The sequence below is a fragment of the Chiloscyllium plagiosum genome, chromosome 29 (assembly GCF_004010195.1).
Source record: "Chiloscyllium plagiosum isolate BGI_BamShark_2017 chromosome 29, ASM401019v2, whole genome shotgun sequence".
Classification (NCBI taxonomy): Eukaryota; Metazoa; Chordata; class Chondrichthyes; order Orectolobiformes; family Hemiscylliidae; genus Chiloscyllium; species Chiloscyllium plagiosum.
The window spans coordinates 35,101,204-35,126,420 of record NC_057738.1 but is presented as its reverse complement, the minus strand read 5'-3'; the positions used below and the strand labels follow the sequence as shown (position 1 = coordinate 35,126,420).

Genomic DNA, 25,217 nt, shown 5'->3' with positions numbered 1-25,217 from the left:
AAACAGCTCATCCTCCTAACCCTACACATCCTTTCCCCAAAATCTTAAAATCAGCAACCCCTCTCATCTCGTTATCTTCAACAAGTGGGAATTGCTTCTCTTTGTCTGCCTCATCGCAACCTGTTTGGATGTTGTCCACGCCGATCAAATCTCCCCTCAGTATAAATACCATTATTCTGCTTCGAAAGTGTTTAACCTCATCTATCCCTTTATGATCACAATCAAAGTAGGTACATGCTGAAGGTCAAATACAATAAAAATAGTTTAAAGTGCACCTCAAGATTAAATACATCTTCTTTGCAGCCGTAACGTTGTATTCCTCTCTGGATTCTATCACCCTTTGACCTTTGGATGGTATGATCTGCCTGTAGCTCAGGCAAAACAATATTTTTTTATTGTAGCTAGGTACACGTGACAATAATAATTCAAATTTTTAAAACTGTAATCTCGCTTTTCTCCTTTTTTTTTGAATACATTTTTCAAAAAACTATCATCCGCTGGTGTTTTATGGATGAGTAAAGTGGGGCATTTTTTATTATATCAAAACTATTGCCCATCACACGTGCTTCCTGTTGTAGTTCTGCCACCTCATGCATTGCTGTCACGCCTGGTCTATCACATTTCCCTTGTTTATTCAACTTGCATCTCAGAACGGTTTTGCACCCTGTTCCAAGGGTGATGGTGCTCCACGTCCCAGCGTCAAATATCTGACTCTAGTTCGTCAGATCCCAGAGGTTCGTCCGAGCTATTCCGAAAACGGAAGGTGCTAGAGAAACTCAGTGGGGTCTGGCAGCAACCGTAACGGCAACAGAATTAGCATAGAGTCCACAATGATTCTTCTTCGTTTCTGAAGAGCCGTATTGACTCGAAACCTTTACACCAGCATATTACCAGAGTCGTGGGGTTTCCCAAGCACTGTGTTTTTATTTCAGATCCCCAGTACTTTGCTTTTACTTAAATACTTCTTATCTCTTCCATCCATTACTGCCCCACCCTCAAACAACAGACGGAAGACAGGAAGGAGACTGTTGAAAGGTTAACAGAAAAGAGAAGCACGGAAAGGGAAAGAACAAAAGCAAGGAACACACACCAGGATGTGATTTACTTGCTGTAACATGAGGGTGTCAGGCATTGGTGGGGAAGACTTATTTTGCAATATAGCCACTGTAGTCCCAGAGGAGCACAGGGCTACTCTCTCAGTAGAGAAACAGAACTGACAGTGGTTTAACCTGAGGGTCACCGTGCCTCAGGCGAGGGGAAGAGGTTGAGAAGGAGAGTCCTTCATGGTAACCTCAGCCAGGGCGGGAATTGAACCCACGCTGTTGGCGTCACTTTGCATCACAAAGCAGCCAGCCAGCCAAATGAGCTAACCCAGCTTTTCTCTCAACAAGCCTTGCTCAAATATCACCCTTTGTGAAAATGTATCCAACTGTGCTTTGGAACAAACTACTGAAGTGCCCTGGAACAGTTTATCACATTGAAGATGCTATGTAAAGACAACTTCTTGTTGTAGCCACAAAGTCTGGTGATTTCAGTAGATTAGAGCCCAGTCAATAGACTTTTCATTGTTGCTATAGCATTGGGCAGATTGCTCCACACTTTGAGTTGCAAATCACAAATGCACATTCGAAATGTTTAAGACTGGCATCTATAAGAAAGTGAGATGTCTGGGGCGTAAGTGCACAAATGCAAGTGTGTGCATCTTTTAACGTATTACTTAAATTGTCTAACACGTACACAGACACTCTCCAGACTCAAGTTGCAAATGTAAAGTTTTCTTAAAACACTGGGGATTTTACAAGACACAGTAACCAGCAGCACATTCCAATCCACAAAGTTCCCAGACACAATCCGATTAAACTCTTAAATGTACCTGGACCTGCATCTACATAACAACTAAATCTGCAAGCCCCAGTGCAGAGTTTCCCAATGATCAGAGTACACAGGCCACAAGGTTCACTACTATTCACTCTACATGCCTGCAAAACTTGAAAAATCCATGTCCCATTCATTTGCACAGACGTTAAACTGCAGACAGGGTGTTCCAATTTGCTAAACCAGAAAAGAAAGCCTTGCATTTATACGGCACCTTTCACAATGTCAGAATACCCTGAAGCAGTTTACAGACAATCAAACCATTCTGTTTTACTCTTTCATGGAATGTTGCTATCACTGGCCAGGCCTGAGTCAACCACATTGCTGTGGGTCTGGAGTCGCATGTAGGCCAGACCAGGTGAGAATGGCAGATTTCCTTCACTAAAGGACATTAGTGAGCGATTAGTAATAAATCCCTTTGACTGTTGGGACATCAGCACATTAATGTCTTTTAGTGAAGGAAATCTGTCATTCTAACCTGGTATGGCCTACGTGTGACTCCAGACCCACAGCAACCAGTAATGAAGCAACAATGAAATGCCCTGCCCATGGAATGCACAGAGGATCTTCTCCACGTTGTCGAATCTGTCCAAGGCCTCACCCTTCCATATCCTGTCATTCACCATTCCTTATCGCAGCAAGTCACCCCTCACCATCAATATCTGCCACCCTACCAAGCCTCTGAGATATCAGAGCTCCTCTAAACTCTGAGCTCTGGAGCATCCCTGACCACAATTGGGCTCGGAGGCTGTGAAATCCCCTCCCTATACCTCCCCAACTTGGGAATCAGTTTAGCTCCATTGGGTGGATTGTCGGTTTGCAGAGCAGTGTGATGCCAACAGCGTGGGCTCAATTCCCATCACTAGTTTGAGGTTACCATGAAGGAGTCTCCTTCTCAACCTCTTCTCCCCATGTGAGGTCTGGTGGCCCTCTGGTTAAATCACCCTCAGTCGCTTCTCTCTAATGAGAGAGCAGTTCCTATGGTTTGGTAAGACTATGGCAACACAACAACCTCCTCACCTTGCTTTCCTCCTTTAAGACACCCCTTAAAACCCAGTTCTCGGATCAAGCAGGTGGGCACCTTACATAATGTGTGGCTTGGTGACATGATCTGATTTACAATGCTCCTGCGAAGTGTCGCAGGGGTCATACAAATAGGGGTTGCTGTTATCGACTTTAGTTCGCTTCATAACATTCCAGTGAAATCTTGACAAAGCTAAAGGTGCTACGTAAATACAAGTTGTTGTCGTGTGTGTTTCTGGGCAGTGTTCAAAACGGAGATGGGCAGATTTTTAATCCATAAGGGAATAGAGGATTATGGGGGAAAAGGCAGGAAAGTGGGAGTTGAGAATTTTCACTTCCGCCATGATCTCAGCTAGTTCAATTTATCGTTTTAATTACATGACACTGTGATCTTTTGCTATAAATTCTGTGTCTTATGATCCTACCCCACTAGTTACCTGATAAAGGAGCAGCACTCTGAAAGCTAGTACTCCCAAATAAACCTGTTGGCTATAATCCAGCGTTGTGTTAAATTAAAATTCACATAACACCAGGTTATAGTCCAACAAGTTTATTTGGAAGTACTGTGTTGTGTGATTTTAAACTTTGTCCACGCTATCCCAACACCAGCTCCTCCACATCATAATCTCAGTGAACAGCGGAGCACATTCAATGGGCTGAATGGCCTACTCTCACTCCAATGGGCTCAGCTTTGCTGTACGAACACAGATAGTGGCTGTGAGGAGGTGAGCCTGAAAAGGAGTTGGGTGGGAGGGGGTTCACACATACTAGGCCTGACCTCAATCTCACTGGGGAGTCGCTAACTATAGAAAGCAGGTGGTGGCAATGGAGCAGGAGATGGTGGGTTAGACCGACCAACCAACCTCTTCCCCCTCTCAACTCTACGTCACCACAAACAAGCCAAGCTGCTGAAAAACCCCTTTGACTGTTGGAACATCAGCACATTCCAGCACCCCCAGAATGCAGAGACCCCCACCCCCACCCCCACCCCCCACCCCAGGGCTCAGTCCTGCACATTTGACAAGGTGGGATTTGTGGAATGGACTTACTCAGGGACTCCTTTCAGCCCAAGAGGGCTCCAGTCTGAGAGAGCCACCATGGCAGAGGCACAGCTGGAGGAGGTTATGTTTAGAACATGGGCTGTTAACACAGTCAGTCACTGACAACAGATGGTATCAACTGATAAAGAGGGAACTGCTTCTCCAAAACTGAACTGATGGCTCTCTGGTTAAGAACTGATTATGTTTCAAGCCACTTACACCTCTGCCAGCAGAGGCCCATAAAACATTCAAGTGACAATTCATGTCTTTATTGCAACAGAACTCATTTGCCAAACTACCCCTATTTCATCCCCATCAATCACACACAAAGCCACACCCAAAAAGCACTCCCTCCATCCTCACCCATTCCATTCCTCTCAGAACCCTGACAACCCCTCGCCCCACCCAGGAGGCCATTTCGCTCATTGTGTCTGTGCTAACCCTCCTCACTCAGCGCCAACCTCCCACCTTCTCTATGCAGTTTTCCTTTCTTAGATTACGAGAGAACACATTATTACAATCTTGAGTGAGTCCCGATAGCTTAAGATGGGAATCCAGAAAGGATCTACACTGGGGAGATGAGGAATCACTTAATCCTCTTTTGATAGGTTCAGTTGAACTGGTCTCCACCACACCTTTAAAAACTCACTTTGCAGAAAAGGCTTTTTCATCCAGTGGTTTTTGCTTCTTTTACGAATTATTTCAAAGCTGGTCCTGCATCAGCTTATGAGTGGGAACAGTTCCTCTCTCTCTCTCTCTGTCTGTCGAGATCCTGCTTGTGATGTTGAACACCTCAATCTGATCCCCTCTCAGTCTTCTCCTCACTAAGTCAAACACTTCCATCCTGTTCAATCCATTTACAAAACTCATCCCTGAAATCATTCTCAGGAATCTGTTCTGCCCTTGCTCCAATTCCAACACATCCTCCCTACAGTTCAACTCCAAGAACTGCACACAATACTCCAGCTCAGACTCAACTACTGGCTAATATAACTTCAACTAAACCTCCCTGCTCCATACAGGCAGGAGGTTGGAAGAACACAGCAGGCCAGGCAGCATTCGGGTCTAACCCTTCCTCAGGTCTCTAAGCCAACTTTAAGCCCTGGTTTATACAGCTGAGGATACTGTCTGCTTTGTTAACCTCATTCTCGACGTGTCTTGACACCATTAATGACACAAAATCTGGTTCACTCATGTCCTTTTGGGAAGGAAACTGCCATCCTTACCCGGTCTGGCCTACATATGACTCCAGGCCCACAGCAATGTGATTGGCCCTTAACTGCCCCCCGGGCAATTAGGGTTGGGTAATAAATGCTGGCCTAGCCAGCAACGCCTTCATGAAAATGGATTAAAACCTAGGGTGACCAGATATGAAGTATATAAAATTATAACAGGCATCTAGATAGCAAGAGACTTTTGCCCTGGGTGGAAATGTCAAATACCAAGGGGCACAGAGATTAAGGTGAGGGAAGAAAAGTTTAAAGGAGATGTGTGAGGAAAGTTTTTTTTAAACACTGAGGATAGTATGTGCTGGAATGTGCTGCCAAGGGAGATTCCAGGAATAGGTACAATAGCAACATTTAACACGCATTTAGACAGACATGAACAGGCAGTGGATAGAGGAATATGGACCGTGTGCAGGCAGACGGGATTAGTTTAGAGTGGCATCATGGTCGGGCACAGACATGGTGGGCCGAAGGGCCTGTTCCTGTGGCTGTAATGTTCTTTGTAAAACATCATCCAACTTCCAGACGGTCTAACAAGTTAATTCATAAAGAGGATTAAGTGATTCCTCATCTCCCCAGTGTAGATCCTTTCTGGATTCCCATCTTAAGCTATCGGGACTCACTCAAGATTGTAATAATGTGTTCTCTCGTACAATTGGATCAGACAAAGAAAGACAAGTGGAACTTACACAGAAAATAAGGGCTAGAACAATCTGTTTGGGTTGAATGGCCAGTTTCTGTCATACACTATACATCAAGTTACAACTAATGTAGTTGAGAGCTAAGGTAAATGGAAACATTTATGGTGATTAGTCATAGAGTCATCGAGATGTACAGCATGGAAACAGACTCTTTGGTCCAACTCGTTCTTGCTGCCCAGATATCTTATATTAATCTTGTGCCAGTTGCCAGCATTTGGCCCATATCCCTCTAAACTCTTGCTAATCATATACCTATCCAGATGCCTTTTAAATGTTGTAATTGTCCCAGCATCCACCACTTCTTCTGGCAGCTGATTCAATACAGACTTTTTATTCATTCATGGGAGTGAGCGTTGCTGGCTTATTGTCCATATCTAATTGTCCAGACAGCAGTTAAGAGTCAACCACATTACTATGGGTCTGGAGTTACATGTAGGCCAGACCAGGTAAAGAATGCAGCATGGTGGCTCAGTGATTAGCACTGCTGCCTCACAGCACCAGGGACTCGGGTGCGATTCCACCCTCGAATGACAGCTTGTGTGGAGTTTGCACATTCTTCTTGTGTCTACGCGGGTTTCCTCCCACAGTCCAAAGGTTAGATGGATTGGTTAGGCTAAATTGCCCTAGTGTCCAGGGGTGAGCAGGCTAGGTGGGTTATCCATGGGAAATGCAGGGTTACAGGGGACAGGGTAATGGGATGGGTCTGGGTGGGATGCTCTTCAGACAGTCAGTATGGACTCAATGGGCTGAATGGCTTGTTTCCACACTGTGGGGTTTCCAAGATCCTATGATCTGCTCCCCAAAGGATATTAGTGAACTAGGTGGGTTTTACAACAAGTAACAATGGCTTCATGATTACCATTAGGACTTATTCCCAGACTTTTATCAAATTCAATAAAACCCAAGTCCCCAGAACATTAACCAAATCTTGGAGTTTCTACTTCAGTGACAATGTCACTCGGCCATCATCTCACTCGCATTAGACAAATATACAATAAAAACAACAGGAGGAACGTCTCCACGCAGCGAGTGGTTTCGATTTTAAATGGCTGCTCAAGAGACTGAGGTGAAAGCAGGTTTCATCAAGGCTCTCAAGGAACAGTTGGGATTGTTTTATGAACGGGAACACGAAGGGAGAAGTTTGGGGGAAGCAGTCCTGGGTTCCGGGCACATTTGCAGATCCAGCGCAGGAACAATGGGCCAAATGGACACCTTTGATGCGGTAACCATTGAGAGGTTCTGCAAACGGTGCAGAACGATGGCTCAGTGGTTAGCATTGCTGTCTCACAGTACCAGGGACCCACCTTGGGCGACTGTCTGTGTGGAGTTTGCACATTCTCCCCGTGTCTGTGTGGGTTTCCTCTAGGTGCTCCGGTTTCCTCCCACACTCCAAAGATATGCAGGGGAGGGTGAATTGGCCATACTAAATTGCCCACAGTGCTAGGTGCATTAGTCAGGCATAAATATAGGGTAGGGGAATGAGTCTGGGTGGGTTGCTCTTCAGAGGGTCGGTGTGGACTCGTTGGGCCAAAGGGCCTGTTTCCATACTGTAGGGAATCTAATCTAATGTTCTGAGATTCCAGGTTCAAATCTGCCACTAAAGATGGTGGGATTTGAATTCAATGAAAAAAATCTGGTAAAACAACCGACTAATGACCATGAGACCATCATCAATTGTCAGAAAAATCCCACCCAGTTCACTGATGTCCTTCAGGGAAGGAAATCTGCCATCCTTACCTAGCTTGGCCTACATCAGATGTGACTGACACATAACTGTCCGCTGGGCAATTAGTGATGGGCAATAACAGATTGACACCCTCATCCTATGAATGGATCGTACAACAGTGTCACACAACTACCAGGAAGGTCCAAAAAGGGAAGACAGAAAATGCTGCAAGTGCACAGGAGATGAGTCAAGATCTCAATATGAAAGACAGGCCAACACTGTGGGGAAACAATATCGTTTGGGCTGTTCTCATCAGGCACCTTCGGTCAGGGAACGTGCCCTGCTCCCTCGAAGGGTTTATGCAGAAAAATGAAAGCGTCGTTCCTGAAGACCTTTCACCAGGATGCGAAGCCTGGGGTTTCTCCATTTGAATACAATTGTGTTCGAATTCAAATCACCTGACACTATCATCTGGGAAAAATACACAATCGACCTCCGAGAATTGGCATCAGATTAAGGGCAGTTCCGCAGCCTGGTGCACAGTTGGTTCAGGTGCCAACATGACAACAAACAGTTTGCAAACAGGCCCCCAGAATAATGACCAACAAAATCCACCCTGCCCCACTCAAAACCCACAAAAAATCTCCAACAAAGCTAAACAATGAGGCAGGTCCCTTGCTCAACCCAGTTGCATTGTTGTTTCCCCCCAAAATTGTTGGACATCCTCAGCAGGTCTGGCAGCAATTTCTGTTCTTGTTTCAGATCAGCAGTTCTTTGCATTTTTTTCCAGACTCTGTGGGATCTCCCTGTGCCAAATTACTGCCACATTCATGGGCGGCACGGTGGCACAGTGGTTAGCACTGCTGCCTCACAGCGCCAGAGATCCGGGTTCAATTCCCGCCTCCGGCGACTGACTGTGGAGTTTGCACGTTCTCCCCGTGTCTGCGTGGGTTTCCTCCGGGTGCTCCGGTTTCCTCCCACAATCCAAAGATGTGCAGGTCAGGTGAATTGGCCATGCTAAATTGCCCGTAGTGTTAGGTAAGGGGTAAATGTCAGCAGGTCTGGCAGCAATTTCTGTTCTTGTTTCAGATCTGCAGTTCTTTGCTTTTTTTCCAGACTCTGTGGGATCTCCCTGTGCTGGATTACTGCTACATCCACCCTGGGAGGGCTTCTGGGACAGATAAACATAAGAGGCAAGAGCAGGAACAGGCCATTTGGCCCAGACTGTTCTGTCTCTCCACAGGATAGTGACTGCTCTAGTCTAGGCCTCGCTTTCACATTCTTACCGATCCCCTGCAACCCTGAACGCCTCTTCGCCCAATCATCATTTCAACCCGGCCTCCATGTACCACCTCCCACTGACTTTGAGGGGATAAAATTCCACAGAGAAGAAATGCCTGCCCATCTCCAGCTCCAATGGGAGACCCCCTTCGTTCGTCTGTGGTGTATCCAAGTTCCAGACTCTCCCACCAGGAGAAACACCACCCCAGCCAGTCAAGCCCCTTCAGACTTTTACATAAATCAACCGATCATCTCCCAATCTCCTGAGCTCCAATGGGTACAGGCCCAGCATCCTCTTCCCAAGCCCCCTCGTCCCGGCATCGAGTTCGGTGACCATTCACTGCCTGCTGGTTCCCACCAGGGACGCTCTGTCTTTATGGTCTGGTGGACAGGGGACTGAATAAGATCATCAGCCTCGTTCATATTGAATGGAAGTGCTGGCCGAATGGCCTACTCCTAACGTCTATGTTTCTACACAGGGAGGGGGTGGGGTGTGGGTGGGGGGGGAATGGAAATGGCACTCTCACAATGGCACCCAAGATGGAGCCCCACGCAGTGCTCAGCTGGCATCCAAATTCATCCCGTTGCCTGGTTAGCGGGACCTCATCACCAAATTACACTAACACCACAGGGAGGCATCTCACTTTAGAGCTATCAAACAAAATGTCATCAGCCATGGCTCAGCTGATAGCATACTTGCCTCCAAATCCCACAGTGCAGGGCTCAAGGGCCATGTCACAGCTTCATTCCCAGTGCAGCGCTGGGGGAGTGCTGCTCTGTCAACAGTGCTGTCCTTCTGATGATATGGCAGCCTGACGCCCCATCAATGCCCGCTCAGCTGGATGTAAAAGATGTCAAGGCACTGTAAGATAGAGCAGGTCTCCCTGGCCAACACTCAGCCCTCAAGCAACGTGTCAGAGACCCAGCAGATGGTCTTTCTGACAGTGAGCAATCCCTCAGTAATGCACTGGAGGGGTCAACATTGATTTGGTTCTCGAGGTGACCTGTGACCTCTGAGGAGAGGGACAAGCGCTAGCCGATATTGGAGAAGTCTGTTGGCTCACAGAAGAACAGGGATCCCAAAGCATCACCAAACCCCCTTCCCGGTGGAACACAGTGAGGCTCTCTGGCTCTTGCTTGTTGCTGAAGACAATGTGGGACACACTATTCTGGTATCGGTGCTGTTAAGGGAAGGCTGGATAAACACGTGACAGAGGGAAGGCAATGAAGGGCTACGATGGCATATTTCAATGAGGAATGATCAAGGGGAGCACAAGACCAGGTCGGGCTGGATGGCCTGTTTCTGTGCCAGATGACCTGCACACACATACATCTACATGCCCAGAATACAGTGTCCCTGACCGTCTGTTACAACAACACCCTCTCTGCCCTCGCTTTAGAGGTCACTGAACTCTCGGTCAGGTCTCTGCTCAGAAAAGTGCGCTCTGCCCAATCACGGCATCCTTTCAAAAGCCGTCCTCAACAAATGCTGCAAGATTTCAAACAGAAACCCTGCACCCCAGGCTGAACGGCGCCTTGCTCTCCTGCCCCTCTCTTTATAAGCATCTTGCCCTGACAGGAAGGGGAGGGAACTGACTCGCTCTGTTTAAGGGAGCTGCCATCCTGTCTCGTTCACACCTTGAGGAGCCACACTCTACAGGGACAAACGTGACCCCCTGCAGATGCTGAATCTCTGACCCATTTCAGATATCAGCGAGGAAGAGAATTTCAGAGCAAGATTGTGTTAGATACAAACACGGCCACCATAATGCTTAAACCAACGAGAGCCAGGACTCAAACTGGGGAGCGGGAGAGGGGATAATGTTCCGGATATTGCTGAACTCGTAGGCTCACGGGGGCTCGTGATCACACAGAGGATAGGTCAGTGCCTCAGCTCCAAGATAGGAGGGAGAGGAATTTCAAATCAAAGTGCCCATTGGAAACTCGCTGTGAGGACCATTCAAGGACCACAGGCAGACCCAGTGCCATGACACAATCAACAGGCAGCAAGGATGCTACTTTATCCACTCCACCGTGCACCGCGCCCCCCCGCCGTCATGACCCATCCCAAAGTCTTACCCAACTCCAGTCAAGTCCTCTTCCCATCCCCACCCCAAACACCACAGCATCTCCCTCCAGATCAGCCTAGTAAGGAAACAGATCGAGGGGAGAATCCAGTGAAGAGCCAAATTAGTGGAAAGAGATCCTGAGGGTCCCTTCATCATGTTAACTCAACGCTGAGCTGCTGGGATAATCACTCACTACAACTTTTCAAATGCAGTTTTATTCAGGAAACCTGGTGCACAGCAAGCTCCCACTAAAGACAACCAGATGGGCCAGAACCTCAGGTGGGGTCGGGTTGGAGGAAGGAAGTACACTCCCTCAGTGCTGCACTATAGTGCGTGCTGGGAATATACAGTCCCGAAAAAAATAACAGCGGAGGGGACTCTGGAAGAGATGGAAGAATTTGGACAATTTCTGGGTTGTAGACAGTTTAAAAAGGAGCCAAGATTTGAAGTGTGCTTTGGTTCACCTACTTTTTCCAAAACAAAAGTCAACTGACTCTGTTGACAGAATGTAAACCAAAGGTTTTTTTTTAAACGAGGGATCAGAAATGGCTTTCATGGCTTATAATTCAGAATGATTTGAGAGGCCTGTACTCAAGGCTGCCTAGCAACAGCCTCTGAGCTAGAGTTGCTGTTTGAGTCCACACCTACGTGCGTCAGTTGAAGGAGCAAACCTACAAGAAGCTGGCAGCAAAAAGAAATTTTGTGGAGGTGCCGGTGTTGGACTGGGGTGGAGAAAGTCAGAAGTCACATGACACCAGGTTATCGTCCCACAGGTCTATTGGAATTCAGAAGTTTTCGGAGCACTGCTCCTTCGTCAGGTGTCACAGAGTCATAGAGGTGAACAGCACAGAAACAGACCCTTCAGTCCAACTCGTCCATGCCGACCAGATATCCCAACCCAATCTAGCCCCATTTGCCAGCACTTGGCCCATATCCCTCTAAATCTTTCCTATTAAATACCCATCCAGATGTCTTTTAAATGCTGTAACTGTACCTACATCCACCACTTCCTCTGGCAGTTCGTTCCACCTATGAACCCACTCTCTGTGTGAAAACGTTGCCCCTCATGGTTCTTTTTAAATCTTTCTCCTCTCACCTTAAACATATCCCCCCAAGTTTTGGACTCCACCACTCTGGGGAATAGACTGTTCTCACTCATCTTATCCATGCGCCTCATAAGTTTATAAGCCTCTATAAAGGTTACCCCTCACCCTCCTACACTCCAGTGAAAAGAGTCCCAGCCTACTTTGATAACTCAAGTCCCAGCAACAACCTGGTAAATCTTTCTGAACCCTCTTCAACTTCATAATATCTTTTCTATAACAGAGTGACCAAAACAGAGGTCACCCATGAACGTGCAGGCACCTACATCCAGGGTTTAATGAATAAATTAAACATCCACTACACTAGTTACACTTCCATTTCGTGTGACTTCTGACTTTAGCAAAACGAAAGATCTCCCTCTCTCTTCTGAGAGAAATTATCACAGCAGGATGGCTTTCTCTCAGTAAAGTATCCTGAGGGAGCTTGAAAAAGGTCCAGATATCAAAACCTTTAACTACATCCTAAACTCTGAAACGTGAACTAATTGACCCTCCTTTAGACTGAAGTCTGATCAAACAACCTCCCCAAGGATGCCAGAGATCCGGGAAAAATGACAGAGAACAAAGCAGGCCGAGGCTTTGTGAGACCATTATTGATGCACAACAGAAAATTCACCAGCTGACAACTCTGTACTCCAGACTCCAGGATAGTCCAGACCTAGCCCACTGCATTATCTACAGTGAGCAAGTAACAATCTCCCTTCCTAACACATGGCCTGTATGGTTCAAAACTGAAGCTCACTACAACCTTCAGGAGGGCAATTAGGAATGGGCAGTGAACATTGGCCTAGCTACTCACATCTGCACTAGAGAAAGAGAGAGACGGACGTGAGAGAGAGAAGGGGCAAGAGAGATAGGCGTGAGAGAGAAATGGGGCAAGAGAGAGGAAGTATAAGAATTTTCTTTAAATTATAAGAATTTTCTTTAAATTATAAGCCAGCACAGCGCCTCAAATGACTTAAAAATCAACATGATCTTGGGTGAAAATGAGATGAGAGTGGCCAAGCACAGGAAGTTAAAGATAGTGTTCTCAGGTGAGTTTAGACGGACAGTCTCTGGTCGAGGTTCTGCTATCAATTAGATAGTTGATTCTTATCCTTTCCCCATCTCTAGCCATTCTCGAAGGATGCTGATAGGTCTAACGCAGACAGAGTGTGGGAACTAAAGAAGTTGTACTACAACCTCGTTCGTAAAGTGAAAACAGATTGCAAAATGTTTACAGAATTCAGTAACTTCCCCAGAAACAGACTACATTACACACAACAATCAAATGCAGCAACAAAAGCCCCAGTATGGAAGCGGGATGCAATTCTACTGAAGTAACCTGTACAAACAGACGCAAAATACTGCAAATGTTGTCATCTAAAAACGAAACACGAAGTGCTGGAGATACTCAGCACGTCTGGCAGCATCCGCAGAGGCAGAAACAGAGTGAACATTTTAAGTCTAGTCTGGAAAACAAAAACTGCTGGAGGTCACAGCAAGTCAGGCAGCATCCATGGAGGGAGAGCAAGCTAACGTTTCGAGTCTAGATGACTTTTCATAGGACTGTCCTTTGGAGCTGATTCCTGCAGCAGTTCCAAAGGAGAGTCATACCACGTTCCAAATGTTAACTCTCAGTGACCTAGGGTTAAGGCTTTTGAATTTCCATCCTCAAAGAGCAGTGGATGCGGAATCTTTCACTCTTTTGAAGTGCTGAGTCTTGGTTACCAAGGGGATGAAAGATTAATCAGGGAGATGCAGGAATGTAGAGTTGTGGTTAAATCAGACCAGCCATGATCTTATCGAACAGTGGAACAGACTGGAAGGGCTGTGGGTGAACTCTTGTTGCTTGTTTGTATTTTGCTTTCCAAACCTGGGAATGTGGCGTTGAGAGGGAGACTCAAGAATAGCCACGTAAGGTGGCCACCCATGTCCTCCTCATCTCAGAAGACTAGCAACTGAGCATGTTTCAAATGTTGATCATGTGTTTAAGCATGAAACAGTGTGATATTGTCCAAGTACTTCCCTATATGTAACATACAGCACAAAGACGGAGTTTCTATTGAGCCTGATGTCTTGAAGTTTATTAACAATTAGATAAACAGATGCATCTCAAACTTATGTGGGAGTTCTATGCTTATTTATGATAATGTTACATTATATAGATCACTGACGGACTGTAGAGAGAGCATCTTCTAGAGCATCCTGCTGTGACATCATCCAGCTGTCTTAAAGGTACAGTGCCATTCTGAGATCTATGCTGTAATGCTACAAATGATGTGACTCAGGTAATATGCAAGTCATAAGAAATTAAACTTTCCCATGTTCATGGTCATACAAATGATCCAAAAGTACAAACTGTGTTGCTGGAGGCATAACCAGTGCATATTCTGTCCTGGATAACAATGTTAGTTCCAATATTGCTCCAAGGTTATACAAGATGTTCCACCTTAAAAGCAGCTTATTATCCCAGCTCTGGCCATGCTGACATGTAGTGGTTAGGCCTCCGACCAACAGCATTGTCCACTCTTACTCTAATACTGGGTCCTCTCTTTCCAAAGGCTGTGTAAAACAATCAGACACCCCCTTAGACCAAACATCCCCTGACAGCTGGGGCAGCCTCAAACTTGTCACAACCAACCAATCAGATCGAAACTCTGAGTTCTGACCAGATCCAGACATGAATGGTGGTGGATCATCCAACAGGAGAGGTTCCAGAAAATAACTTTGGAGGTCCGGATGGAAGATAAAATGATCAATGGGAATGCTGTTTCTGACTCACCAAATTCTGCCCATCATCTACAAGACACAAGGAAGGAGTGTCATGGAATACTCCCCATTTGCCTGGATGGATGCAGCTCCAACAACACTCAAGAAGCTCACGATAAAGCAGCCCACTTGGTTGGCACCACATCCATAAATATCCACTCCCTCCACCACCGATGCTCAGTAGCAGCAGTGTATACCATCTACAAGTCGCACAGCAGAAATTCACAAGGCTCCTTTAGTCAGCACCTCCTGTCTTGGAGCAAGTGCTAAAGCTCAGCACCTCGAATTTTAATTGCTGGCGAAACGACAGAGAAAGACAAGGAGCTTAGCGTCAACTCCCTTCCTTGTCAAGTTTCTATTTCAAATACCCCGACCGCATCCCAAACCCATTTCCCAGACCACTCCCGTTATGCATGGGAACACCACCGTCTGCAAGCTCCTATCGGAGCCTCGTCATCCTGTCTTGGATATACATTGCCATTCCTTCAGTGTTGCTGGGTCAAAATCCTGGAATTCCATCCTAAGAGCATAGTGGGTGCTCTTGTCCAGAAATAATGCAATTCAAAAAGAGAGCTCATCCCCACCTTGTCCGGAGCACTGAGGGGACGAGTAACAAATACCGTCTCAGCCAGTAACCTGAAGTCCTGAGGAAGGGTTACACCTGAAAGGTTGACGTCTCCATCTCCTGATGTTGCCTGACTTGCTGTGTTCTCCCAGCCACCTGCTTGTCAGCTAGTAACATGGCGTTCCATGAGTGAATAAACCAATCACTCCCTCAACTACAGGAACCATGTTTAAATGATGACTGCTGGTCCTAATGTTTTGACAATTAGCATGAAAATTCCTCCTTTTGATGATTGCAAAAGTCCTTTGGGAAGACAGTTTGTGAATAGAGAGGTAGGTATGCAAATGATAAGCACTCTGAGACAATGCGTGGTGATTGGCACACAGAGTGGTCTTCTGACACAGCAACGCATTGCTAGGGAGACTTTATTCTTCATTTACCTGCAACAGAACTGAAAAGAAACACTGATGTGGACGGCAGTGTTGCAACACAGAGCTCAGTGTACTTTGTGCTGGGTAATTTTTATTGAAGGAGGTGAGAGGTGCTGTCTGTTTGCCGTAATAACTCGTTACCCAGCATTCCCAAGCTGCCAATCGGCGGCGGCGACGCAGCAGGTCTCCGAGCCAAGAGTTGCCGAGGGGAGAAAATAAAAGCTGGGTTGTTGCTTTAGTTCACCTCTGAGAGAAACAAAGCCTTTTGTCCGGGCAGAAAAACCTGAAATGCAGCTTCAGGGCGAGTGCTGGAGCTCAGCACCTCGGGTTTCAGTTGCTGGTGAAACACTGCTGGGGTGATGACAGAGAAAGACAAGGAGCTTAGTGTCAACTCACTTCCTCGTCGAGTTTCTATTTCAAATAACCCCGACCGCACTGGAAAGCCAGAAACGTTGCTCGTGATGCCTCACCTCCAGCTGAGTTGGCGATTAAGTAGTATTATTTACACTTGTTCCCTTAGACTCTATGTAGTCAATTGGTCCCTCCACCTCGTCTCTCCCTTCTTTCATTCCTGGTGCAGTTGTTCTCAGTTTTAGCTGGTCCTCACTTCCCTCAGCAGGAAGTCCAAAGAGAGCGCAGCGTTTACAAATCCCCATCTCTCAGTAGCAGCAGTGGGACTGAGTGGGACACAAATCCATACTATGGCAACATATCGTCAACAACAACAGATCGGGAGAGGCAGTCCTCAAAACCAACAACAGTAGCATGATTCCACAGACCAAATATGCGTCCTCACTCACATTTGGGTATAACTTCATTGGATGCGGTGCAGTGGTAGCGCTCTTACCTTGGAGCCAGGAGTCCTGGGTTCAAATCCCACGTTCCAGACATGTGTTACAATAGGTTAACTTGAAATCAAAAGGGGCTTCTTTGATACAATAGTATTGTCCCTACCTCTGGGCCAGGAGGCTTGGGTTCAAGCTCCACCAATTCCAGACACACCTGAACAAGTTGATTAAAACGAACTGAAAGCACTCCACAGAATTGCTGCCCTGGAAGGAGACAGTCATCCTACAAGGTTGAAGAAATTTGGGTCGATTTCCTCTTGCGCTTCGAAGGATGGGAGGGGGTCTGGTTGAAACATACGAGAGTCTGAAGGAGCCTGGCTGAGAGGTGACTTCCCCATTAGCTGTGTGCGCCATGTGGGCTCAAGATTGAGGGGCCAAACATCGAGGAGAGAGGTGAAGCGAAATTACGTCTCTCAGAGGATTGCAAATTGTTGGAATTCAGCACTGTGGAGGGTTGTGGATAATTCATCGTTAAACACATTTAAAACTGGGACAGAGAGATTGTTGATGTCTCAGAGAAGCGAGGTTGTGGGTGGGAATGTATCCAAGATCAGCCACGATTGTGCAGAATGTTGCAGCATGCTTTGATAGGCCGAATGGTCTCCTGCCACTCCTATTTCTTGTGCTCCCAACATGGCAGATTCCGGCCCTGACTAATTCAGGGTCACTCAATGTGATGTGAAGAAACACACGTGCTCTCTCAACACAGCAGGGACTGCGGGCACTGGCAATCAGTCCGTTGGAAAGCTCAAGTTAAAAATGAGTCACTCCCCTGGTCAATCTATTCCAGTACAACTAGGAGCCTGGCACCTACCCAACAATGTTGAAAATTGGCCATGTATGTCCTGTCTATAAAAAGCAGGATAAAGCTAACAGGCAATGAGGGAGCTACTGGCTTATTACCGTTCATCCAGCAAAGACGTTAACCACACCACCATCCAACACTGCCCAATCACCAATGACCCTCAGCTTGGGGTCCAGCTCAGCCACTTGGCTCCATCCCAGCTTTGATCCAGGGCCACAGCGGGATGTGACTGTCCTCAACACTGGGCTGATGAAGACCTCCCAGCAGAGCGCACATTAATGAGGCCTGCAGTGACCAGAAATCATATCGCAGATACAAAGAAAGATTGTCGCTTGTGGCCAATGACATCTCAAATTCTCACTTTCCCCCCCTTTATATTATCATGGAAGGCTGGACTTTTTATTTCTTTATTCTTCTAATTTTTTTCCTGAGAATTTGTACTTAAGAATTTGCACCCAAGTACTTTTGTACCTAAGACAGTGCCTTAAGTGGTGACTGGTAAACTTTTCACAGTGCTCATGTCAGTACATGTGACAATAAAGTTAATTCAATTCAGTTCAGGAAGAACACCATTAGTCTGTTTTCATTTTAAATTCCACGCTCCTACCTATTCCTGACAATCCCCAGTCTAACAAGCGCCCAGTTAGCTTAGTCTTCAAAAATAAAACCACCTCCCCCCACCTTCCACCCCAACCATCTCCTGAGACAGACAGTGTTCCAAAGGCACGCAACCCTCAGAGAGAAATTCTCATCTCGATCATGAAAGGGGTAGCCTATAATTTTAAAACTCTGCCCCTTAGTTTCAGACTGACCCACAAGAGGAAATGTCCTTTCCACATCCACCTTGTCAAGACCGTTCAGGATTCTGCACAGTTCAGTCAAATCATCCCTCACTCTTGTAAACTCCAATGGACACCAGCCCAGTCTGTCCAACTCTGCCTCATAAGAGAATCCACACATTTCAGGTATCAAATCTAACAAACCCCCTCCAAACAGCAAAATGGATATGGACGTTAGGATAGTTTGTGGTTTGGTGGTCAGGTTGGGGAGAGAAGGTGAGGGTGTCCCCATATGGTGCCCCTGAGTGGTAGAGACTACAAATTTAAAAGGTGCTGTCATGCCAGTCTTTGCAGGTTTGCTGCTGTGTATCTTGTAGATGACACCGCGCATCAGGGAGTGGATATTGAAGGTGGTGGATGGGGTGCCTATCAAACATGCTGCTGTGTCTTGGGCTGCGTGGAGTTTGCAGATTGCTGTGGGAGCTGTACCCATCCAGGCAGGTGGAGAGTATTCCTTCACACTCCTGACTTGTAGATGGTGGACTGGCTTTGGGGAGTCAGGAGGGGAGTTACTCACCTCAGAATTCCCAGGTTGAAGGAAATCGAGCACTACCCTCCGTGCCACTCCGAATTGATAATAAATGTGGACTGACCAACACCATTCACAGCACAAGAATCAAGATGGTTTTTTTCTTAGCTCTTCATGCTGTAGTCGGAGAGCTGCCATCCAGCATTCACACCTCACCTGGCCTTATCTTTTGTCTTTTACCATTCCCTTTGCATTTTGTACCATGAAATCTTTAGTTATTTAATCTCTCCTGCCTTCCACCAAGGTTTCCTTTAGTTCTTCCACATCTTTTCTCCCTCTTCCCCCTCCCCCCAAAATCTATTTACTTTCTGATCTGGGGGAGGGCAAGAGAGATTTAATGTGGAAGGGATGTCAGCCCACACCAAGGTCCTGTCCTGGGGGGGGGGTTTGTGCCTATGTAACTCTCTGCCTCAAAAGGCAGTGCGCAGACAGGACTGCTTAATTTTTTAATAATGTGGAGATGCCGGTGTTGGACTAGAGTTGGACAAAGTTAAAAATCACACAACATCAGGTTATAGTCCATGTATTTGGAAGCACTAGCTTTCGGAACACTGCTCCTTCATCAACTACCTGATGAAGGAACAGCGCTCCAAAAGCTAGTGCTTCCAAATAGATCTGTTGGACTATAATCTGGTGTTGTGTCATTTTTTAACTTAATATTTTTAAGACGGAGGGAGGTAGACTTCTGTTAGAATCAATAGTAATCAAGGTAAGTGGGGAAGTGGAATTTTATTACACAAACAGATTGGATCAGATCTTATTGAATGGTGGAGCCGGCTCAAGTACTTAATGGACAGCAAGATAACCCCCTACTAATTAATCACTAATTAATCTCCTTCTGGAGTTCATTGCATATGAGTTCCCATGGTGACAGGCAAAGGCTGGAACTCATCACCTGAGCCCTTGCAGAAGACAGTAAGGACTGCAGATGCTGGAGGTCAGAGTCAACAGACGTAAGGCTGGAAAAGCACAGCAGGTCAAGCAGCTTTGAGGGCCCAAGGATGGGTCTACAGAACTGTCTGTCCTGGTCTGGGATGTACACCACATGTAGTGGCTCTACTTTATCGTTCAATAATGAACAATGCTCCTTTCCAGTTGGTCTGCCTGAATGATTACAGTCTGCCTCTGATTTCCTATGTTCACATGGACAGGGCATCAACAGTTAGAGAGGGGCAGCACAAAAGCAAATTCAAAGCCTCGATGGGATTGGCAATGATCTCCCCGAACAGGTCAGAGGGGTTGGGTGACCTACTACTGTTCCTACGCCTTACTCCGACCTAACCTCAGGCACTGAGGTAAGGCCCCATTGCCAAAGCCAGGATTTTCCAGAAGTGCACTTGGATAAATGGGAATTCTGCTAGGTGAGGAGCTAGGGGTTACCTTGACAACCTCCTCAGTGCCTGTCCTTTGTCAGTCCCCTGAAATGCCCACCAGCATTATGCAGCGATTCAAACTATGATCAGGTCAGTGGGGAAGATCAACAAATCTGTCGCAAACACATCTGTGTAGGGACTGTTCACAACAACACACCACACGACATAGTCAGAGTAGATCTTACAAGGTGCCAGAGCGAAAACGCTTTTAAAAGATATTACTCGGGAGGTGGGGTTACAGGAATGGGGCGGCACTGGGTGAATGCTCTTCAGAGGGTCAGCACAGACTCGATGGGCCAGATGGCCTCCAACTGCACTGTAGGGATTCTATGATAGGACACAGTTGCAGCCATCCTAACAGAAACCCAGTCTGCCTGACAAAAGGTTCAACACTTTCCAGGTCTCGGCTCTGGAGAGATGGCTCACTCGAAGTGATGACACGAGTTTCAGTGTAAGAGATGGTTTACTCATAATATTTCATTAAAGGACGGGTGTGACACAGAAATACAGTCTGAAGCATTTCAGCATTTAAAACATCCAGGGCTAGTCACTGGGAGTAAACTCCAACAAGAATAGCTGAAACACTGTGTGATAATAGGGAAATACCGCACGGACAGTCAAGGGGAACCTAGAAGCAAAGGAGCTGGAGTAACAGCAACAGCAACAGAGCAATAGCAATAGAGCAAAGGCAATGCATTAACAGCAATAGAAGTGGAGTAGCAATTGGAATTGAACAGGATATGGAAAAATGGTTGAGAGAGTGGGAGACAGAAACACAAAATCAGTACACGTGAGACAATTAATAGGAGGGCAGTTGGTTTGGGAAGTGGGAACAAGGCTTAAACCTGATTAAAACTGGAAACAGGCAAACAAACAAACATGTGCACTGACCCCTTAAGCTGTCCTGCCTATAATCCCTCTACCACTGCCGGTTGTGACTTCAGCTGCCAAGACCCTAGAACTTTCCATCTTCCAGTCTCACCTTCTTCCTAAATCTAAGACACTCTCTTAAAACCTCCTCCTATGCCCCTCTGACCCAATATTACATCAACTGGAAGAAAGTGAGCACTGCAGATGCTGGAGATCAATGTCGAGAGCGTGGTGCTGGAAAAACACAGCAGGTCAGGCAGCATTCGAGGAGGAGAGTCGACGTTTCGGGCATTCCTGATGAAGGGCTTATGCCCGAAACATCAACTCTCTTGCTCCTCAGATGCTGACTAACCTGCTGTGCTTTTCCAGCATTACAGTCTTTGACTTATATCAACTGGAGTCCCCTTTCATACCCATGAAGTGCTTGGGAATGTTTCATTGCACTAAATAGTGCTGTACAAATGTACGCTGTTGTTGATTTAAAAAAAAGGGAAGCTTACACAGAAATTATATGTTTTAGAAAAAAAGATAAAACTTGTGCAAAAGAGACAGGATTCGACACTGCTGACCATGGACAATGAAAAAATGGAAAACAGTTAACTGGAAAGTTAAAATCCAAACTTTTGAGGGGTGCTGAAGGATTTCCTGTAAACTTCACCCAAAAGCCAGTTACTATAGCATTTGGATTATAGAGGACGGATTGCTCCCATTAAAGTTTCCCCTCACGCCCCCCAGTTTCAGAAAAGAATGCATCACTTTTTGGCCACTAAGATTCTCCAGAACATCCCACACCAATTCCTGTCCCTACACCTTTGAAGACTTCAACTGTTGTAGAATTGTGCTGCCTGAACTGCTGTGCTCTTCCAGCATCATTAATCCAAAATGCATTTACTCAGCTCCCTGCCTGTCCCTCTTTATCATGCGTGAGCCGATACAATTGGAGGGGCTGGCACTGTTAAACAGATCAATTCCTCCTCAGGCCTCTGAAACACAATGCTCGATTCAGTGGATAGTGAACAGGAGGATAACCCCAGGTCGACATTCCTACCTGTAATTTGGTGGCTCTGAGACCTAATTATCACGTTCTGACTACAGCCAACAGCAACAGCGGAGGTAAACCACTGATCAAAGCTACTGTGTAAGGTTAAGGCCTTTATTAGACAAGATCATCAAACGTTCAATGGTGCCACCATCACATAATCCCCCATTATCAACATCTTGGGGTCATCATTAACCAGAAATTCAACTGGAATCACCATATATGTAGGTTGGGTGCATTAGTTTGGGGTAATGTAGAGTTGTAGGGGAATGGGTCTGGGTGGGTTACTCTTCCGAAGGTCGGTGTGGACTTGTAGGGCTGAATGGCCTATTTCCACAATACAATATCAGAACAGAGCTAGGGAGTACTACAGCAAGTAACTCACCTCCTGACTCCCCAAGGCCTGTTCCATCATATACAAGGCACAAGGCAGGAGTGTAATGGAATACTTCCCACTTGCCCAGAATGGGTGCTGCTCCAGGAATACACAAGAAGCTCGACAACTTCCAGGTCAAAGCAGCTCACTTGACTGGCACTCTGTCCACCACCAACGCTAAGTCGCAGCAGTGTGTACCATCTACAAGATGCCTTGCAGAAACTCACCAAAGCCTCCTTAGACAGCACCTTCCAAACCCAGGTGGACTATAGCGGTTCAAGAAGGCAGCTCACCACCACCTTCTCCAGGGCAATCAGGGACCAGCAATAAATACTGGGCCCAGCCAGTGAAACCCACCAATAAATAAAACTAGAAGTTAAAAGGGTAATGCTATGCTTATAGCTAGCTATCTCCAGATGCCCAAGTTCCAACAGGGGTGGCACGGTGGCTCAGTGGTTAGCACTGCTGCCTCACAGCACCAGGGCCCCAGGTTCGACTCCAGCCTTGGGGCGACTGTCTGTGTGGAGTTTGCACATTCTCCCCATGTCTGTGTGGGTTTCCTCCGGGTGGTTTCCTCCCACAATCCAAAGATGTGCAGGTCAGGGTAAATTGGCCATGCTAAATTGCCCATAGTGCTAGGTGCATTAGTCAGAGGGGAAATGGGTCTGGGTGGATTGCTCTTCGGAGGGTCGGTGTGGACTGGTTGGGCCAAGGGCCTGTTTCCACACTGTAGGGAATCTAATCTAATCTAAAATTATAAAATGACAAGTGTAGCAATGTGGGATGAATGACATCTCTGCTAACAAATTCCCCACTACAACAAGTCAGAGTATCATGAGGAACATAAACATTTCCTGACAGCCATTACATGCCACTGTGTCCTAACGTCATAACAAAACTCTGCCTATTCCAATCTTAAATAGATGAAGTCATACAGCACGGAAACAGACCCTTTAATCTAACTGGTCCATATTGACCATCATCTCAAAGTAAACTCGTCTCACTTACCCGTGTTTGGCCCATACTCCTCTAAACCTTTCTTATTCACGTACCTGTCCAAATGTCTTTTGAATATTGTAACACTACATGTGCCCACCATTCCCCTTTGACAGTGAATTCCTCATGCAAACCATCCTCTGCGTGAAAAGGTCCCTTTTAAATCTTGCTCTTCTCAGATTCACAACCGTTTTGAGTGAAATAATTCTCAGCTCAGTGCTAAATCATCAACCCCTTACCTTGATGCTGTTTCTGCAGATCAGGGAATTTAAATTACAGAGTCTTGTACATTTCACTGAAATCGCCTCTCACTCTTTGAAACACCACAGAATATTGAGCCAATTTACTCAACCCTGTCCTAGGGACTGATCTTTGTTGTACTATCTCCAGTATATCCTTTCTTAAATGTGGATGTTTCACACAGCAACTCTAAACCGTGGGCGGCACGGTGGCACAGTGGTTAGCACTGCTGCCTCACAGCGCCAGAGACCCGGGTTCAATTCCCGACTCAGGCGACTGACTGTGTGGAGTTTGCACGTTCTCCCCGTGTCTGCGTGGGTTTCCTCCGGGTGCTCCGGTTTCCTCCCACAGTCCAAAGATGTGCAGGTTAGGTGAATTGGCCATGCTAAATTGCCCTTAGTGTTAGGTAATAAGGGGTAAATGTAGGGGTATGGGTGGGTTGCGCTTCGGCGGGTCGGTGTGGACTTGTTGGGCCGAAGGGCCTGTTTCCACACTGTAAGTAATCTAATCTAATCTAATCTAATCTAAACCCTGTACAAGTGCACCAAGACTTCTTTATAGAATCATAGTGTCATACAGCACGGAAACAGACCCTTCGGTCCAACCAGTCCATGTTGACATAATCCCAAACTAAACTAGTCCCACCTGCCTGCTCCTGGCTCATTTCTCTCCAAACATTTCTTATGAGGAAGAGTCATATTGGACTCAAAATGTTAACTGCGAGGAGTTGACCTTGGCGGAGTATTGCAGACTGGCACATCCCAAGGTCCAGGACTACTCGCTGAGACACACACCAAAGCTTGGGGCAGCTACCGTCAAGCTCAGTGGGGCAAGACTACAATGTGGAGGTGCCGGTGTTGGACTGGGGTGGACAAAGTCAGAAGTCACATGACAACAGGTTATTGTCCAACAAGTTAATTTGAAATCACACGAGCTTTCGGAGCGCTGCTCCTTCGTCAGGTGCTCACAGAAGCACATCTGCGCTCTGTGTGATTTTCAAATAAACCTTTGGATTATAACCTGCTGTCACGTGACTTCTGAAAGACCACTGTCTGAGCTCTTTCTGCCAAACGTTTAATAGTGTAGATAGGCAGGAGGCTGGAAGAACACAGCAAGCCAGGCAGCATCAGGAGGTGGAGAAGTCAACGTTTCAGATGTAACTCTTCTTCAGGGGAGTCCGTTCAGTTATCAGACACTCCTGCTATATAAATATAGTCTTGTATTAGTAACAAATGCCTTGTATTTGTTTGCTGGATAGAGTCAAACTCCAATTTTTGTTTGTTTGTTTCTTCATATGCAAGGAGAACGTGAGCATTGCAGGTGCTGGAGATCAGAGTCGAGAGTGTGGTGCTGGAAAAGCGCAGAAGGTCAGGAGAATCAATGTTTTGGGCATAAGCTCTTCATCAGAAATTCTGATATGCTTTTGCAGCACCACACTTTCTTCATATGCTCCTTTAAAGAATCAACTACTTTAGTAACTATGTATGTATATAGATATTTATATTAAAAAGAACGTGACCTGCTTCTCCATCCACAGATGCTATCAGACCTGCTGAGTTTCTCCAGCGTTG

General features: G+C 46.3%; 1 protein-coding gene across 8 annotated transcripts in view; it reads right to left on the bottom strand.

The window, feature by feature from the left end:
- Positions 1–25,217, bottom strand: part of rreb1a (ras responsive element binding protein 1a) — a 220,994-nt gene that overhangs the window by 116,978 nt on the left and 78,799 nt on the right. Inside the window, exon 1 of one of the 8 annotated variants that reach the window (XM_043719505.1) lies at positions 3,948–3,963. The exons of 6 other annotated variants lie outside the window; for them this stretch is intronic. In XM_043719505.1, coding sequence (XP_043575440.1) covers position 3,948 — 1 coding nt within the window. In that variant the 5' untranslated portion in view covers positions 3,949–3,963. Of the gene's footprint in view, positions 1–275; positions 403–3,947; positions 3,964–25,217 lie in introns of those variants that run through there. One more of the 8 variants, XM_043719507.1, reaches the window with a different exon arrangement.